Source organism: Salvelinus alpinus, chromosome 27, assembly GCF_045679555.1.
Source record: "Salvelinus alpinus chromosome 27, SLU_Salpinus.1, whole genome shotgun sequence".
Classification (NCBI taxonomy): Eukaryota; Metazoa; Chordata; class Actinopteri; order Salmoniformes; family Salmonidae; genus Salvelinus; species Salvelinus alpinus.
In genome coordinates, this window is record NC_092112.1 from 34,334,425 (window position 1) to 34,354,753 (window position 20,329).

The following is a 20,329-nucleotide window of genomic DNA, read 5'->3' on the forward strand; positions in this document are numbered from 1 at the left end:
CCGTTGTAAATTGGCTGTGAGCGGCGGAATTAAGACGTAGGCCTACCCTGATAATACAATTGCAAACCTACAGCCAAAACCACGGTGGGCATATTATCCTGTATTTGGATATATTTCTCAAATGTTGTATTTAAATAACCTGTAACCTGATAGACATAGCCTATCACACACAATCGGTCTGTCTATGCGGCTTCTCAGTTCTCATTTACCCAAGCCATGTAATTCAAGGTTTTTGGAAATACTCCGCCCCCAGTGCCTTTGGTTGGCTCAAGGACGGCTCTTGCCAATTGCAAGCATTCGGATTTGTGAGTGGTTTGTTGAACTGCCAATCAAAAAGACATCCTCAGGCGGGCTGTAGCTGGGAAACATATCAGTTGCTGTGGAGTGATTTGACGGAGGTTCTTGTGGCTGGACCATCACAACGCTGCGTCGGCTGCCTGCTACACACGCATGTAGGCTAATATTTCGGTGAATTTTGGAAATATACGGAGGAAAAAAGCACGCTGTGAATTTTGCATGTCAGGAGCGGAGAACTGTGTCGCCGGTCAACGGCTCTTTTCCGTTTTGGATCGCTTTTTCCCTATGATATACTAATTATTCGCAGGCATGTGGAATTGTACAAGGATTACGAATTGCCTCTCAATACTGTGCCTCCTATTGACGATATGGACGGAGGTAAGAGGGCTGTTGTCAAATATTACGCCAAATAAATGTTGATTTATAAACAATCGTTGTCAAAAGTTAGTGGGCGTGGGCCTATTTATTTGCCTATTCAGATATTAATCGATAATTAAATTACGCAGCCGTCAATTGAATCATGTGATCATGCATTTTAACCATGACGAGGTTGAAGTGTGAGGAATTGTTACTCTCCATTTTGCTGTCATGCACTTGTCATTTGGCTATATTTTACATAGCCTAACGTTACATGTTCTAAGTTTCATTGCAGTTAATTGTTTCTAACGATATTAGCAAAGGATCCTCATGCATAGGCTACTACACAGATGCACTACTAGCCAATGCATTTTCTTGGAAAGAAAGGCCTATTTTTGTAGGTTAATGACAGAACATGTTGTGCCAAAGGTAGGCTACATGAGTAAACACATTGTAAGATTATTGACCCAATTATCCCCCACCTATTAATTACTTGGTAAACAAGCTTATCAAACTCGGGGGATACTAACGTTATAAGGACACAACTGACGCATAAACCGACTAGCCAAAACGTGAAACGGAGCTTTACTTTAAACCTGACCCTAACTCTAACATAATTGTAATATATTCTGAAATTAAATATCGGTTTGGGCGTCAGGCGTGTCCTTATAGCCTTTCCATCAAATTCCCGGTGGTCGCGTGCACCACTATCGGTTTACGCACGCATAGTAACCCGACCAAACACAGAATTTTCTGTAATTTTCTATTTTAATTTTATTTTTAGGTGTCCAAGTGCTCTGGCTATTTTGAGCTGCAACTGATTACTGTTCAGAATGTGAACGGTGAGTTGTCGGACGGGGAATGCTGCGACGGCACAAGGAACTCACAGGATCTGCGCTGTAGTCGGGACGAGTGTGATACTTACTTAAAAATTTGCTTAAAGGAGTACCAAACCGAGGTCATAACCACTGGCTCTTGCACCTACGGAGTTGGATCTACACACGTTCTTGGTGGAAATATATTTACTTTTAAGAACACGAAGAATAACCAAAACAAAATCAACGATGCTGGCAAGGTTCTCATCTCTTTTCAGTACGCATGGCCGGTAAGTGTACATCTTTCCTAATCAATCCACCACCATTAAATGTTTTAATAAGCCAGAGTGTATTTAAGGATAATCCAATGTTTTATTGGATATTTGTCAGTGCCATACACAGTAGTATATGTCACTATCAGGCACTGGATAGGGTTCGTGTCGACGGGCTCCATAATTTCCAAGGTAGCCTTTGCCACCGAAATACCATAGAGTTTATACGATTGTTATTCTAGACAAGAGTCATGATGCATTCGTGTGATTTGGGATGACTGCTGTAGCTCCCTGTTGCTTTGCTAGACCCGAATCCCCTTGGGTCCACGTCACAGCAGTAACCTCAATTGCAACGGCACTACACAAGGCTAGTGTCCCCTTCGATTATTATGTGGGTTCGTTATTCGGAGCGTCCGAGTGCACTAGTTTGTGACGAGCTCTTATTAAAACGAAATTACAGCTGCCTACAGGCAAGCGAGGCAGTGCATATAAGGTGACGTTCTTGATCCCGCTCTCTTTGCATAGAGCTCACGCAGCTTCCCCTGCTGTCTGAGTGGGTGGCAGGTGGCACCTTGGGCGCAATTGCGTGTGCCTCACGGTGTGTCTGTCTGTGTGCATACGGATTATGCAAGTGCATACTTATTTTCACCACTATGATAAGAAAACAGTTGTATTTGAATGTAATGTAAAGGTGCATAGAGAATAGCAGTCTCAAATGAGCTTGTCTGCGGTTTCAGTAGGCCAATACCCCCCCAGGCACATTTTATTAATTGGGAAATTAGGGTAAGATTAGCATCCCTTACAAAACAAAACTTAATCTATTAAAAAAAGGGCAATTAACTCTCTCTGGCAATTCCCAGGCCTATCAGGATACTATATGTATTGCTCACTGTTTGCTGCAGACGAGAGCACAAGAAAAGGCGCGCCACTCGCTCGCCATTAGAAAATCATGTTCCATTTACTTATTTCCATATTTATCAGTCATGGAAATGAAAGGGCGGAGAACATGTTGGTTCACTATTTAAAAAGATGGAGAACAAGCTATAGGTTGAAAAATACTTGAGTTTTGGTAGAGGTGCAACCGAATAGTGCTAGCTAACGCTACCTATTCCCCCCACCACAAACCTCACCACCACACGCAGATCTCAAATGGGTTTTTTTCTCATCCACTAACTTAACTCCCTTGATCATCCTGAGGGAGCTGAAAGGGATACATCTCAAGTCCCTATGCAACATGTATGCTTTACAACACAGGCAAAGAGACCTGTTCTAGTCCAGCTCCCCTGTCATTACCTTAAGTGCCCAGCAGCTGCTTCTGCGGACACATCTCAATAGTCTCAAGTAGCTCTCTCTGCTCCTCCCCTCCCTTGAAAACACAAGCTAGGTTCAACAAAACACTTGGAGGACGCCTCCTAGGTAGTTGCCCTCACAAGTATAGATTTGGACTGTCAGTGGTGTGGAAGCCACATTAGACTATTGAGATGGGCCCAGTGCCCTACTATTCCAGTGGCAGATGTCACAGCTAGCTGGTCTATTCACTGCTGTGTGTTACAGGTTGCTCGCTGAAGCAACAAAGATACAGTGTAGTGACTGTCAGCCGTGGCCAGATGTCCATTTGGAGCCTTGTTGTGGGCTGACGCACACACGGTCCATGATCTATGCCTGGCTTCTACTAGCCCATATAGCCTACCAGCAGTAGTTGATGAAGTTGCTCTTACTCACAGATCTTAGGTCAGCTTGTAGGGAGGGGTTCACTGTAGGGTGATGCACTGCATCAGCTATCAGATGGGGATACAATAGAACTAACTTCTGTCACTTACTCAATTGATAAATGTTCTATCACCCCCTTTCTCTTTTTTTCTCAATCTCTTCCCTTTTTACTTCATCAATTCCCCTATTCAATGAATTATCTTTCCCTCGATCTGTACTGTGAGAAAGGCGTCCGTTTGTCGATAGACTTCCCTGGGCCTGGCAGGGGAACAGTTGATCCAAGGCTAACCAGCAAGCACAGCCACACCTGATTGGGAGCTTGCCGGGGCCGTCGCCAGGCAACGGTTAGATAGGCCTTTAGTAAACAATGTGGCTCCCTCCCTCCCTCTCTCCTGCCCCCTATGGTGCTTTCAGTGGAGAAGGAGAGTTGTATATCCCAAATTGCACCCTATTCCCTATATAGTGCACTACCTTTGACCAGAGACACTCGTATGAGGCTCACCTGGGAAGCTAGGGTCCCAGCCACCATGTTGATTACACTACTGATTGTGCATTTAGCAAATTTAGAGAACAGATGGCTACCTATTGGACTACAGTAAGGATGGAGTGTCTAGCTCATGTCCAAATGTGCTAAAATCATAATTTACGTTGGGTTGATGTGTAATAATGGTTAGTTTCAGAAGGGGTTGGAAAATGTCACTACTAGATCTGATTTACCTCTACGATGTGTGCAAGTCGCCTGAACCAAAATGCCGTATTTAACCAGGAAAAAGATCTAGGGTTTATAGGGCCGGTACAATCATGAAAAAAAAATTGTGTGGAACGAACATCTGACTGAAGACACGACGGCCGGCGTTCGTGTTGTTGAGTCCGTTGCTGACGTAACATGGACTCTTCACCACATAAAACGTTGTACCTTGTTGAAACAAGGAAGGCGTTGTAGAAAATCAGTCTTCCACAACGCAGCAGCGCGCAGAAATAGAATGAATACAATGGGCTTGGAACCTCTAACCCTGGTAATTTGACTGGTAAACTTATGGGTACACTCGCAATGGCTGCCTGCTATTGTGATGCCATAATTTCCACGGTATGTACAATGTTGGCATTATAATTAACTGATGTGGCTCATGCTATACACCGAGTCGATATTCACATAATAAGGAATTCCCCTCGACCACACCCACAAATTGGGGACAACATTCTTTCCCATTGACCCCAATTGTAAAAGAGCCAACTTCGTCGTACATTTTTAGTTGTATAGAAATGACAAAACATGCCAAAAAAGCTGCTGTGTTTAGGGCTGATAGTCTGTTGGTCGACCGAGATTTGTTTAGACGAGCACTAGCACAAAAAAAAGGACACCCGTCTGAGTGGACTAATCCATTGTGAAGGCCGTGGGGATGGGACAGTCATCACTCTTAAGACCTGCTCCTGAATTGTATATGGTTATTACATAAGAACAATGGTGCAACAGTAATAAAAATGATATTATGCAGTTTCTCCTGCTTTGGATAGTGGTCACTGTCCACGGTTCTGAAACTCATCAGTGTGCTGTTGAAATTACTTTTCCTAGACCATGTTGCTACACTACAAAAGTATGTGGACACACCTTCAAATTAATGGGTTCGGCTATTTCAGCCACATCCATTGCTGACAGGTGTACACAATCGAGCACACAGCCATGCAATCTCTAGACAAACATAGGCAGTAGAATGGTCTGTACTGACTTTCAAAGTGGCACCGACATAGGATGCAAACTTTCCAACAAGTCACTTCGTCAAATGTCTGCCCTGTTGAGCTGTTCCCGTCAACTGTAAGCGCTATTATTGGGAAGTGGAAACGTCTAGGAGCAACAACGGCTCAGCCGAGAACTGATAGGCCACACAAGCTCACAGAACGGGACCGCTGAAGCGGGTAAAAATCGCCTGTCCTCGGTTGCAACACTCGCTACCAAGTTCCAAACTGCCCCTGGAAGCAACGTCAGCACAATAACTGTTTGTCAGGAGCTTCACAAAATGGGTTTCCATGGCTGAGCAGCCGCACACAAGCCTAAGATCACCCTGCGCAATGCCAAGCGTTGGCTGGAGTGGTGGAAAGTTTGACGCCATTGGACTCCGGAGCAGTGGAAAGGTGTGCTCTGGAGTGATGAGTCACACTTCACCGTCTGACGTATTAATCTGGATTTGGCGGATACCAGGAGAATGCTACCTTCCCCAATGCATAGTGCCAACTGTGAAGTTTGCTGGAGGAGGAATAATGGTCTGGGGCTGTTTTTCATGGTTCAGGCTAGGCCCCTTATTTCCAATAAAGTGAAATATTAACGCTACAGCATGCCATTGTAGATGATTCTGTGCTTCCAACTTTGTGACAACAGTTTGGGGAATGTCTTTTCGTGTTTGAGGATGACAATGACCCCGTGGACAAAGCGAAGTCAATACAGAAATGATTTGGTAGATCTGTGTGGAAGAACTTGACTGGCCTGCACAGAGCCCATCAACCCCATCAAACACATTTGGAATGAATTGAAACGCTGACTGCGAGCCAGGCTTAATCGCCCAACATCAGTGCCCGACCTTACTAATGCAATTGAGGCTGATTGGAAGCAATGTTCCAACATCTATTGGAACGCTTTCCCAGAGGAGTGGAGGCTGTTCTAGCATTAAAGGGGGATCATCTCCATATTAATGCCCATGATTTTGGAATGAGATGTTCGACGAGCAGGTGTACACATACTCTTGGCAATGACTTGTTTTAATTTATTTGTTTTTAATTTGGGTTGCACATTTTGGGGAATATTCAGAGGTGGGAATTAGTATTAATACCATTTCGATGTAGATGTTTTTGCATTGTATATATTTGTATATATTTGTCATATGGAGATGAATATAAACCTTTTACTTTGTCATAAGTAGACATAATTGCAAATTATTTAATCCTTCCAATAGAAATAAAAAAAGTAATTAGTTATGAATTGAACTTTAATTGAGTTTACTCTAAACATGGGATTTCACTGAACAACAAAATAAAGGGAATATTGAATGATCCATCGCATCTCCCAAAAACATATTCAACATACATCTGTAAAATGATAACCAAAGCTTTAGTTTCGAGGCGATCTTGCTCTCATGCTTCGATGTCTTCTCCCTGGAACTCCTCAATGTCCACCTCTTGAACATCAGACTGAGGCCTCATCTTCACTGTCACTTTCCAACCTTGTTGCAGATGGTTTATTGTCAGACTCAAAAACCCTAAAATTTGCCTGGCTGGCCACCAGTTTTTCAACCCGTGTGTTCCCAAACAAGGACCAGTTGTGCTCTGAGGCGGCTGATGTTGGTGGGATTTGGAGGATGATGGAGGAAAGAGCTTCAGATCCACAAAGTCCCTTCCACCAGGTGGCTGCTGAGATATGTTGGCATGACTGCCATATTGCATCTCCATCCCAAAGCCCTTGCTTGGAAAGTGTACTTCTCTAGACTGCCAAGAATCTTGCCCCCATCCAGGGCAAGGTGGCGAGACACGGTAGTGATGAAGCCATATGCCTTGTTGATCTCTGCACCAGCCAGGATGCTCCTGTCAGCATACTTGGGGTCCAACATGTATGCTGTGGTGTGTATATGGGCTTCAGGCAGAGGTCTTCACACTTTTTGATGTATTTCAAAACTGCAGTTTTCTCTGCTTGGAGCAACAGTGAAGTGGGCAGGGCAGTTCAGATTTCTCCTCCTCTGAACATCAGACAGGTTGAGGGAGACAATGCCAATCTGTGCAATGGCTACTGCTATAGGTTTCAGGCTGCTTACCACTCTCCCAAAATACATCATCCAGGAGGATCCTCTTGATGGGACTGTCCATATTGGCAGACTGTGATATAGCCATTTCTTGGAGAGACTCCTTCCCCTCCAGGAGACTGTCAAGCATAATGACAACACCTCCCCAACAGGTTTTGCTGAGCAGCTTCAATGTGGTGCTCTTATTCTTCTCACTTTACTTGGTGAGGTAGATTGCTGATATAACTTGATGACCCTTCACATACCTAACCATTTCCTTGGCTCTCTTGTAGAATGTTTCCATTGTTTTCAGGGCCATGATGTCCTTGAGGAGCAGATTCAATGCATGAGCAGCACAGCCAATGGGTGTGATGTGAGGGTAGGACTGCTCCACTTTAGACCAAGCAGCCTTAATGTTCGCAGCATTGTCTGTCACCAGTGCAAATAACTTATGTGGTCCAAGGTCATTGACTGCCTTCAGCTCATCTGCAATGTAGAGACCGGTGTCTGTCTTTTGTGTCTGTGCTCTTGTAGAATACTAGTTGAGGGGTGGAGATGATGTAGTTAATTATTCCATGCCCACAAACATTCGACCACCCATCAGAGATGACTGCAATAGTCTGCTTTCTCTATAATTTGCTTGACCTTCACTTGAACTCTGTTGAACTCTACATCCAGCAAACTAGTAGATAAAGCATGTCTGGTTGGAGGGGTGTACGCTGGGCGAAGAACATTCAGAAATCTCTTCCAATACACATTGCCTGTGAGCATCAGAGGTGAACCAGTTGCATACACAGCTCAAGCAAGAGAATCATCAGCATTTCTCTGACTACGTTCCTCCATTGAGTAAAAAAGCTTCTAATTCCAGGAGGACCATGAGCTGTTGCTATCGATAAGGTGTCTCATTCATAATTTTCATCTCGAATAGAAGTAGAGGGGCTTTTGTCAGAGGTTGCTTGCTGTAGCACTGAGAGAACTTTATGCACTTGGCCAGATGATTCTCCATCTTTGTTGCATTCTTCACACATGATTTGGCACAGTATTTGCACATTAGCTGAAGTGAAATGTCTCCACACATCAGATGGTGTCCGTGGCATTTTCCTGTAAAGATTAGTAAAAAAATATATAATACAATTACAGATAAATAGTTAAGTAGTTAGATTAAACAACTCCTTTGTAAGATAAATGTTTTAAAATGAAACCTGTATGGAAACAGGTGAATTAACACTCCTCCGTTAGCAGGCTCAAGCAAGCTAAAACCCACATGGTAGGAAAAATTAACTAGCAGAGATTGTTTACAAGTTAGAAATGATTTAAACACACTTTGCTGTAGGCTACTATTTACTAGTTAACAAAATCATGTATGTCATAAAATATTCACCCCACCCAGTATTGTAATCAAAACTTAGCAGAAAGCATGTAGTCCTTGACTCAGACAGTGTAGTAGTGTGGGCTCAATAGCATCTCATTAGTGTACAAGATCTTGAGGATCAGCTCTACATGTGATTGAAGAAAGCACTGTGCATGCAGAGGGTTGCAATTCTATTAAATTTGGGGATCGTTTAACCAAAATATGCCGCAAGTCCTACAATTGCTTTGTGTATCCCACAAAAAAAGGTTCACTGTTAGCTTATAACTTTAGCCAAAAATTCCCCAAATTCCCGGGCTTAACTTCCCATGGAAAGTTTCCGGAAATTTCCCAGAAGGTTTACGTCCCTTAGCAACCCTAGTTTTAATATATATTATCTAAAAAAAAATTAAGAAGTTGAATATGCTCATACAGTTTTAACTTAGCGATTATTGGGTCTGACACTTTAACCAGCATATTGTTGTTGTAGAACAATGCGGCAGAAGCAGCAACAGAATGAGGAGACGAGAAAAGAGCCCTTGCCTTAATTGTCTAAGAATAAGTGAGTAGAGGAAACCAGTTTTAATTAGGTCTATGATCAGTAGCCGAACTGTTAAATGTGCCTGTCTTCATAAATCATCCATATACAGTATATCTACAGATCCTGCTTCTGTTGCTGGGTTGAATGTTTGTTTAATGGCAAACTGATTCCCTGAGCACCAAGCCTCAAGCAAACACGTTGGATAAACAATTTCACAAATTCGGCTGTTAATCTTTTCTATGCTGTATTAAATGCTTTACGCTTTTTTTTCTCATTAGAACAGCCTCTTTGGTATTATTTATAATTTAGTGTTTACACTGTTCCAAATTGTCAAATAATAACCTTTTTCTCGATCTCGTTATTCTTATGATCATCATTGTAATAAGTTATGTCATTAGTAGGCTTAGTATAGCAGCCTTGTATAACTACCGTCAAGCTGTAGGCCTAAGGGGACATCCTGTTTAGTCTTAATACCATAACTAATTTAGGCCTATATTTCAATACTTTTATTTATGCTACTGTATCAATCATTCATTTCTTTGTCCTCACACAGCATACGATTCATTCATTATTTGAAATGCAATCAAGCGTTTTAGTTTTAAAATAAAGCGACCCTTGAATAATTACCATAAACAATAAATGAACCGTTCCATTTTGGAAAATGCGTTCACAAATTAATGCGACTTAAGGTGATTTAATCATTTTGCTTAACAAAAAAACATTAGAACAGACTCTCTGGTACGCATATTTAGTGTTTACATTGTTCCAAATGGTCAGAATTATATTGTAATCTAACAGCACTTGTTTGGCACACGTAATATGCATGCATCCCTTTCTCCTTATCTTTTAATTTTTCTTGATCTCCAGTATTTTCCGCAACTAGATCAATTTATTCCACACATCTGACTTCCTCTTTACCTCCTGAGCAACCAGTAGACATTCCCCATTTCGTGTATCACGTCCTCTGCATCCATTTTTGTTGTTACGGTGTTCAGAGTTTATAACCAATTTATTTGTTATGATATGCTATAGGTCAGGCCCTATTGGTCGTATGCATCGCATGCATGTGACGTGTCACACAAAGGGCACAGTTTGAGAGAATACGGAATGTCTTCCTAAACAAATTTGTGATTTTGGTAACAACTTTTCAGACAAATGGCTGTAATTACGTTGCAGCTTCAGCAACACTGACAGTGCGATTAACACCGATGTTCTTTGGTGGTCTCTGCAGCAGGGAGGAGAGCGAGACAATGGGTGCTAGTCACTTGCTTCCAGCAAGTCTGATCTTGGCCCGGCACAATCAAATCAATTGCGGTCGGACTCCTCTAGTCATTTGTGTCTTTAATTATTTAATCAAACAGTGCACTTAAAGCATCAGACAAGCTCAGTGCATATATTTGATGAAAACACATGTCTATATATGAAAATATGTTTTTAAAAATAACAAACCTTTTGGTCGACCAAGATTTTTTCTTAGTCGCGGACAGCCCTAGTGTTGGTCAATGTACATGTAACCAGGTAAAAAAACATTCCCGCCCTACGGTTCGCAATGCTCCTGATTTAGGGAAATGGAGCCTGTGAGAAGAGCCCTGTGGCTTCAGGCTATTCGGTGTGGGACACCAGATCCCCATATTTCCAAGTAGGCTAGACATAGCTGTGTGTGTGGGGAAACCTTTCATCACTGGTAAGACGTTTAACTTCTTTAGTATAGTCTATTTGTAGCTGTATAGTCTGTTTACCAATATGCCTATCATACCGATTTTTTTTATTTTTATAACTAAAACGCTTTGGGGAGTGGGACTCAATCCATTTGCCATATTGTGCCATAAAATAAATATGTATTTTTAAGAATAGAGCACGCATGTGACAACTCAACAAGGTCAAATCCAATTCAACCTTATGAAGCGTATACTGTGTTTTTCTTCTCTATGCTTATGCTAGTCCCCAGATGTAATGTCAGTGGACGTTCAGACTCGGGGGCACGTTGTCCTCAATCGCAACAGTTGTGTTGTCGTGACGTTGCAGGAACGTTGTGCAGAGAGCTGTCGTTGATTTTGCCAGGAAGTTTGTCGACAGAAAGACCCGGAGAATCTATCTCTGGCTTTCTTTTTTCTCCTTTCCTCGACACAAACAAATCACTTTTTGTCTGCCAGCTCAATAAAGATTTTCACTCTTTTGACCCTGAGGCTGTGTGGGGCCTTTTGCAGCATCTTCCCATGAAAGGGGAAGGAATGGACACACTTAAGAGGCTGCATTCTCCTCTCCCCGGCCATCAATGCACCCACCGGTCATGGGAGGAAGATATTTTTAGAAGTATGGCTGGGTGATATGGCCAAAATTATCACAAATGGACAGTTTTACTTTTATTATTATAAGTTCTACATTTGCTTTGAGTAGTGCGTGACCCTAGGGTGGCAACACATACATCCTAAGTGATTTCAATGGCTTTCTCCATTCTGATTTTGTTTTAGACGGTTCAATTTCAACCAAAAACATTTTGTTCAGCATTTTCATTAGTTTCTGCATTTCCTGCACTCATTTGAGAGCATTTCCACACTGCCATGTAGGGCTGTATGATATGGGCAGACAATCTAAGCCTTATTGTTCACCAAATGTTGCAATTGCGATTTGACTTGTGATTTAGAACAACACTTTGGAATCATGGAAATAGACTGATTATTCTAATTCTATAGTTAGAATATAATAGTCGGTGCTTTTTTTAAAGTGTTTGACATGACGACAAGTGAATGACAGGGTATGAATCAGTGTTGTTTCCTAGGGAACTTGAATCTTTGGCTACAAAGAATGTATTATCTTAGCTACTTCATGTAGCTAACATTCATGCTTTGCGTATTCCTCTTTTGATTTAAAAGATACTATTGCACAAACATGCTGATTTAGGTCTACGCTATCACTGGTATTATCAGGCTGTATAGCTAATTACGTTTGCTCTGACTCAGTACATTTATTAGCTAGCTTGCCAGCTAATTAGCATTAGCGGCTAACAAGATTTAGGCCCACTTGCTAAGAAAAGACAAACTAGCTGTTTGCAGATGTAAGAAACACAAACTAATAGTGTAATTATACAATGCTAGTGGATTTAGCAAAGTGAAAACAGCATCGTTGTCATCAACATTGTTGCATTGACTGCGTATCACACACAGCGTATCACATTTTAACAAACTAAACATTCAAAGACCGTTATATAGGATAAAGTAAAAACCGAAACCGGATCAGTGCATCTCTAACTGTATATTGTAAAATACGGTATACCTCCCAGCCCTAAACCGAAGACACTCCGCCAATTAGCAAGGCCAAGTGCTCCAAAGGTGAACCATTTATGAAACGCCTTCCCAAGCTTCCCCCGACTTTTTACACCATATCAGAGGTTCCCAAACTGGTTTCAACAGTTTTTTTTTTTTGTGAACCACCAGGTCAAGACCCCACAATATACCATTCATTAAACAAATCAGTGAGATTATTTGGGCATGCTAATTTGGGGTACATTGACTTCTTCAATTGATCTTTGGTTAAATGTTATTGCTTTTATTGTACATTACATTTTAGCTGATGCCCTTAACCAGAGTGACTTACGGGAGCAATTAGGGTCAAGTGCCTTGCTCAAGGTGCATTTCGGCAGATTTTTCAACTAGTCGGCTCAGAAATTCTAAACGGTGACCGTAGCTAGGTAAACGCATCTAAAGCTTTGATTGCTGTCTCTGCTTGTCCATAAACTCCCTTTGGGCAAGATGGTGTGGGTCTCTCTCGTGCGTATGTGTAGGTGTTTAGTCTGTGATTGCAGCAGGTAGCCTATGTGTTTCTCTATTCAAACACAGGTCGTGTGGCCTCCTTTTTCTTCCTCGCTCTTGGAGTGCATCCAAAATTGCACCCAATTCTCTTTTTTTATAGTGCACTACTTTTGACCAGAGCCCTTAAGGGAATCTGTGGCTATTTGGGACGCAACTTGGTAAATTAGTTGCGTGCAGGTGCTGCGGTCCTCCTTACCTATGTCATTGAAATAATATTGGGCCTCAGCTTGAGGTGGCCTGGCTGCCGCATAAGCACACACTAGGCATGCAGCCTCTTGCACTAGCTCCAGGGTGAGTGTCCCCTATGTACAGATCTAGGACCATCCTAACCTTTACCATTAATGGGGAAAATGCTAAACTGACCCAAGATCAGCGTCTGGGGGCAATTTCACCCTACTCTGCTGGGGCTCCGTCAGGCTAAACATGCTGATTTAGGCCTCGCAAGGCTGTTAAGGTAGAGGATGTAATTCGACCATGCTTGCTACAAGTTTAGATAGCTGGCCACTAACCAAATGAGCAGATTAAGTTGTGGATGGATGAGCTTCTTCCCATTGGTCTGTTTTTGGTGCACACCTGACATTTTGCACGTTTGGATCTTTCTGAGTGTGAGCAAGGTAGGGCTGCTGCAGTACCTGGGAATGTGGGGCTGTGCAGAGATGTAAACAATAACTTGTAATGACAGAATCCCACAATATACTTAATGTGCACGTCCATACTGCAGCGGCTATAGCCTAGAGCAGCTTTGATGGGGGTGGGGGCCACATACACTATGGAGCCACTGATGAGTTTAGTTTATGTGTAGAAGGACGGAGAACACCGAAATGGGACTGTGCTATCATAATTTCCAAAGCACTTCCTCTATCCCCTCCTCCCCAGGTTTGTGGGATGGCTGCTTTATCTGGTGCGCCCCAGGTGCAGTATGGGAGATGTAGACCAGCTTGGCTGCTCCTCTGACGACAGGCAGGCCGAGATGTGCTATTGACCTGGGTATGAAGGGTGGTACTGTTTTAGCTTAGTTTTTAGAGCGTTGCACTTGCAACTCCAATATCGTGGGTTTGATTCCCGCTGGTGCCCACCCATACAAGAAATGTATGCTTGCACTGTCGCTTTGGAGAAGTCTGTTAAATGGCTTATTATATACTAAACAAAAATATAAACACGTAGTGTTGGTTTCATGACCTGAAATAATAGATCCCATTTTCTATTTTAGTTTACATCCCTGTTAGTGAGCATTTCTCCTTTGCCAAGATAATCCATCCACCTGACAGGTGTGGCATATCAAGAAGCTTATTAAACAGCATGAACAATACACAGGTGCACCTTGTGTAGCTGTAGCCAGAGATTTGAATGTTCCTTTCTCTACCATAAGCTGCCTCCAACGTCGTCCTCATCAGGGTCTTGACCTGACTGCAGTTTGGCTTCGTAACCGACTTCAGTGGGCAAATGCTGACCTTCGATGGCCTCTGGCATACTGGACAAGTGGGCTCTTCATGGATGAATCCAGATTTCAACTGTACTGGGCAGATGGCAGACAACGTGCATGGCGTTTGTGTGGGCGAGCGGTTTGCTGATGTCAACATTGAACAGAGTGCCCCATGGTGAGGTTATGGTATTGGCAGGCATAAACTATGGACAAGGAACACGATTGCATTTTATCAATGGCAATTTTAATGGACAGATACCGTGACGGGACCTTGTCGTGCCATTCATCCACCCCCATTACTTCCTGTTTCAGCATGATAATATACGGCCCCATGTTGCAAGGATCTGAACACAATTCCTGGGAGCTGAAAATGTTCCAGTTTTTCATGGCGTGCATACTCACCAGATATGTCACCCATTGATGCTCTGGATTGACGTGCACGACAGCGTGTTCCAGCCAATATCCAGAGACTTCACACAGCCATTAAAGAGGAGTGGGACATCATTCCACAGGCCACAATCAACAGCCTGATCAACTCTATGCGAAGATGTTGCGATGCATGAGGCAGATGGTGGTCACACCAGATACTGACTGGCTTTCTGATCCATTTTATTTAAATTTACTTAGTTCTTTATATGAACTGTAGCTCAAATCTTTGAAATTGTTGCATTTAATATTTTTGTTCAGTGTATTAGGTTGGTTGGGAACAGCTGGTGGTCAAGGTGGGCTGCATCACAACCCATGGCTAACCAGTGCACTCCATAATCAGACATTCTCCTCGTCTCGTTTTCCTCCGATGTCGGCAATCTAAATGATTTAGAAGGGTGGTAAAGCATCTAGTTAGGATTCAGTCAGTCATTCAGACGCATTGCTCTCTCACCTGTCTGATATCAGTGCAAATGAAGGGAATGAGTGGAGGAAGCCACTTTGGCCCGAGGCTGTTGAGATGCACCCGGTCTGAAACTGGTATTAGTCTATATCATCGTTCTGGTCTGTCAGGGGGTTAATCAATAGTCTCTAGTGGATTCCTCTCTTTGTTTCCTGAAAATGAGTAGGCCCTAAATTGTATGAATATCTTTACATTTTGGTATTAAATTATATAAAATAATCTACGTAAATCCTTGCTCATACTTTTTATTAATCTGGAACTTGGGAGTTCCCAATGACATGCATTTGACTGTTGCAGGGCTTTACAGTGCTACCATTTTACTCACATATGCGTCTGAATATTTTTCTGTCGACCTGGAATTTTCTCTTTAGGAATGCGCCTAGAAAAATGTAAGGATTCTGGCTTTATTACTCAAATATTTTCAATTGTGCTCCTAAATTTCTTTAAACGCCTACATTTTCCAAATTAGGTGTACACATGCTAATTGTAAAAAGAGGTCAGCATAGAGCCCTGTGTTGGTATATGATGCCGAAATGATTTTCGGGGCAATAAAATAATGAACATTGTGTCTGTGGGCGCATGTCAGTGTATATTTGCGTGTGCACTTCCCCCCTTCAGTTAGGTGCTTACCCTTGAACCCTACACTGGTTTATTAGCACCCCAGAGGGGAGGTGTTTTTTGTATTGTTGGTGCATGGCTAATGACTTTGTTGGCATAGTAGCGGCATGCTCAATGGGCCGTGTGTTTACACACAGCGGAGTGTGTGCGTGCCGGCCAAGTTCTCAGCATTAAGCGCCACATCTCTTGGCACACTGCTCCAGTAAATGGCCTTGTACAAGAAAAAAAAGTAGACGAGGATATATGGCCAGGCACTAGGGCTGCCATTTAGCCTCTCTGTCTCGTGAGTCGTAGAACACTACAGATGGATCTCTTTTTTTGTAACGTTCCAGAACGGGGTTAAGTTAAGTATGAACAAAACAGCTCATAAACTGGTGGAAACGGGAAGGTAGGCTATTATCTGAACTTGTCCATGCTCGTTCTGTTGCGTCTTGCTCCAAGGTGCTCTAATGAACATGACCCAGCATTTCATTTGTCCTGCGGCTGAAATTAAAACCAGTTGGAATTTCTCTTTGGGTGTGTGTTCGTGGGAGGTCTTGGGCCCTATAAAATCAGTTGTATGTTTTGCCCGAATCAGTTTTCCCTCAATCTAAAAATGTTTTTAGAAAAACAACAAAATTGGATGTTCTATAAGTCCACAACAATGCTTAAACTACAACAGGGAGAGAGGCTGGTGCTCGTTTGCTGCAGCTACAGAAGGGCCATGTGTGCCGGAGCAAGCAGAAAGAGGGAGGGGGGGGGACGCAGTAGCTGACTAGGCTACAGCCAAGACTAGCTAACTTGTAGCTGCCATAGTTACACTTTATTTATATATATACAAATATATACAAATATATACAAATATATACATATATATATATATATACAAATGAGTAACTATGGCAGCTATAAGTTAGCTAGTCGTGGCTGTAGCTGAGTCGGCTACTGCGTCTCTTCCCCTCTTTCAGCTTGCTTCTGCAGCGAATGAACGACACCCTCTCTCCTTTGCCAGCTGCTCTCCCTGTTCTAGTTTAAGCATTGTATTTTAAACCCCTTCAAATGTTTGGATTTGGATATTTCAGGCACACACGTTGCTGACCGGTGTATAATATCGAGCACACAGCCATGCAATCTCCATAAACAAACACCTGCAGTTGACTGGCCCTACTGAAGAGCTCTGTGACTTTAAATGTGGCACTGTCATGGGATGCCACCTTTCCAACAAGTCAGTTTGTCAAATTCCTGCCTTGCTAGAGCTGCCCCGGTCAACTGTAAGTGCTGTTACTATGAAGTGTAAACGTCTAGGAGCAACAATGGCTCAGCCGCAAAGTGGTAGGCCACGCAACCTCATAGAACGGGACTGCTGAAGTGCGTAGCGTGTACAAATCGTCAGTCCTCGGTTGCAACACTCACTACAGAGTTCCAAACTGCTTCTGGAAGCAACGTTTTCACAACTGTGTCAGGAGCGTAATGAAATGGGTTTCCATGGCCAAGCATCCGCACACAAGCCTAAGATCCCCCTGCACAATGTCAAGCATCGGCTGGAGTGGTGTAAAGCTCGCCGCCATTGGACTCTGGAGCAGTGGGAAGGTGTTATCTGGAGTGATGAATCACACTTCACTTCTGGCAGTCCGATGAACAAATCTTGGTTTGGCGGATGGCAGGAGAACACTACCTGCCCGACTGCGTAGTGCCAACTGTGAAGTTTGATGGAGGAATAATTGTCTGGGGCTGTTTTTCATGGTTCGGCCTAGGCCCCTTAGTTCCAGTGAACAATGACAATCTAGTCAATGTTGTGCTTCGTGGCAACAGTTTGGAGAAGGCCCTTTCCTTTTTCAACATGACAATGCCCCTGTGCACAAATCGAGGTCCATGCAGAAATGGTTTGTTGATCTGTGTGGAATAACTTGACTGGCCTGCACAGAGCCCTGATCTCAACTCCATCGAACACCTTTTGAGAGGAATTGAAACGGCGACTTCGAGCCAGGCCTAATCGCCCAACATTAGTGCCGACCTCACTAATGGTCTTATAGCTGAATGGAAGCAGGTCCCGGCAATGTTCCAACATCTAGTGGAAAGCTTTCCCAAAAGGGTGTAGGCTATTATAGCAGCAAAGGGGGGGACCAACTCCATATTAATGCCCATGATTTTGGAATGAGCTGTTCAACGGGCAGTTGTCTACATACTTTTGGTCATGTAGTGTAGTTATCTCATATAACATTCAGATAAAACAACTGTTGGTTGCTCGTTGTAGTCTACTAATTTCTCTAACTTTTTAATTCCGTAATTTTATTGCATTAGTAAACTACACATTTAGCTGCTTTGATTGGCCAACATGAACAACAAACTACACGTGAAGGCTACTGGTCTTTTTATGGGGGGCACGTCATATAAACGACATTGAAATGTTTTTTTAAATTAATAATTTGTAATGTCATATCGTTGTACAGTATGTAACAATGTCACATGGATATCTTCATTTAATATAGAAAAAGCGTGTTCAGTGAGTCATCCTGCCAGGTAAGCATAGGCTACATTTAATTGAAGTTTTTTGTGAAAGCCTTTCCATCTCTACCAGAGGATGGTTATTGTTAGCATCATTGCTAACGCTACACGAAGTGTAGACATGCAGTACAAGTCAAGTTTATTTTTACTATTTTCTACATTGTAGAATAATAGTGACGATATCAACTATGAAATTACATATGAAATCATGTAGTAATCAAAGTTTTATACCAATCAAAATATATTTTAGATTCTTCAAAGTAGCCACCATTTTGCCTTGACAGCTTTGCACACTCTTGGCATTCTCTCAACCAGCTTCATGAGGTAGTCACCTGGAATGCATGTCAATGAACAGGTGTGCCTTGTTAAGTTCACTTGTGGAATTTTCTTCATGCGTTTCAGCCAATCAGATTTTGTGACAAAGTAGGGGTGGTATACAGAAGATATTTGGTAAAAGACCGTGTGTGTCGAAGAGAAACAACAGTCCATTACTTTTAAGACATGAGGGTCAGTCAAGCCGGAACACTTCAATAACTTTGAAATGTTTATTGAATTGCAGTCGCAAAAACCATCAAGCGCTATGATGAAACAGGCTCTCATGAGGACCACAACAGAGTTACCTCTGCTGCAGAGGATAAGTTCATTAGTTACCATCCTCAGAAATTGCAGCCCAAATAAATGCTTCAGAGTTCAAGTAACAGACACATCTCAACATCAACTGTTCAGAGGAGACTGCGTGAATCAGGCCTTCATGGTTGAGTTGCTGCAAAGAAACGACTACTAAAGGACACATGAACAAGAGAAATGCTTGGGCCAAGAAACACGAGCAATGGACATTAGACCGGTGGAAATCTCTGGACTCAGATCAAAAAGTACATTTGAGATATTTGGTTGCAACCACCATGTCTTTGTGATGCAGAGTAGATGAAAGGATGATCTCTGCATGTGTGGTTCCCACCGTGAAGTGTGATGGGGTGCTTTGCTGGTGACACTGTCAGTGATTTATTTAGAATTCAAGGTACACTTAACCAGCATGGATACCAAAGCATTCTGCAGCGATATCCCATCTGGTTTGGGCTCATTTGTTTTTCAACAGGACAATGACCAACACACCTCCCAGGCTGTGTTAGGACTATTTGACCAAGAAGGAGAGGGATGGAGTGCTGCATCAGATGACCTGACCTCAACAATCACCTGACCTCAACCCAATTGAAGTGATTTGGGATGAGTTGGACTGCGGAGTGAAGGAAAAACATCAAACAAGTGCTCAGCATATATGGGAACTCCTTCAAGACTGTTGGAAAAGCATTCCAGGTGAAGCTGGTTGAGAATGTCAAGCGTGTGCAAAGCTGTCTTCAAAGCAAAGGGTACATACTTTGGAGAATCTCAAATAAAATATATATTTTGATGTAACATGAATCCATGTGTTATTTCTTTTGTTTTTTTGGTCTTAACTATTGTAGAATAGTTCAAATAAAGAAACCCTTGAATGAATAGGTGTCAACTTTTGGCTGGGACTGTGCGTGCGCATAGGCATGGGCATTCCTGTGCCGCTTCAAAGTTGCAGGAAAATACGATTCAATGCATTTTGTTCGTGTCCAATGATTAACTTAGGCAAATGAATAAATGTTCTAATAAGTTCAATAAAGTTGTTGAATTCAGTTTTAATGTCTGGATTCCGTTCCCGGGCGAGGTGTGAAGAGCATATCAGCTTCTATGGACCTCAGTCCCCCCTGCGCCTCCAAGGCCCACAATGCCCCACCACAAAGCCATTGTTTGCTTTGTCACAGTAAAATCTTAGCAAAAAATGCCAATTGTGGTGGAGGAAATGCGAGCCGCATCAAGACGACTTCTTAACAGAGGGGTCTTTGGTATTGTGCAAGAGGTGGGGTGCTGTCTCGGGGCTGGTGGGGGTTGTACAATAACGACAGAAGCAGTGTCTGCTTCTGAAATGGTCCACGCAGGTTTGTTGCAAGGAGTGTTGTCCGTTTTGGTGGGAGGG

General features: G+C 42.7%; 1 protein-coding gene across 2 annotated transcripts in view; it reads left to right on the forward strand.

The window, feature by feature from the left end:
• The first annotated feature begins 350 nt into the window (after window positions 1-350).
• Window positions 351-20,329, forward strand: part of jag2b (jagged canonical Notch ligand 2b) — a 97,060-nt gene continuing 77,081 nt past the window's right edge. For both annotated transcript variants that reach the window (XM_071370400.1, XM_071370401.1), the window contains exons 1-2: window positions 351-675; window positions 1,439-1,759. In XM_071370400.1, coding sequence (XP_071226501.1) covers window positions 607-675; window positions 1,439-1,759 — 390 coding nt within the window. In that variant the 5' untranslated portion in view covers window positions 351-606. The remainder of the gene's footprint in view (window positions 676-1,438; window positions 1,760-20,329) is intronic.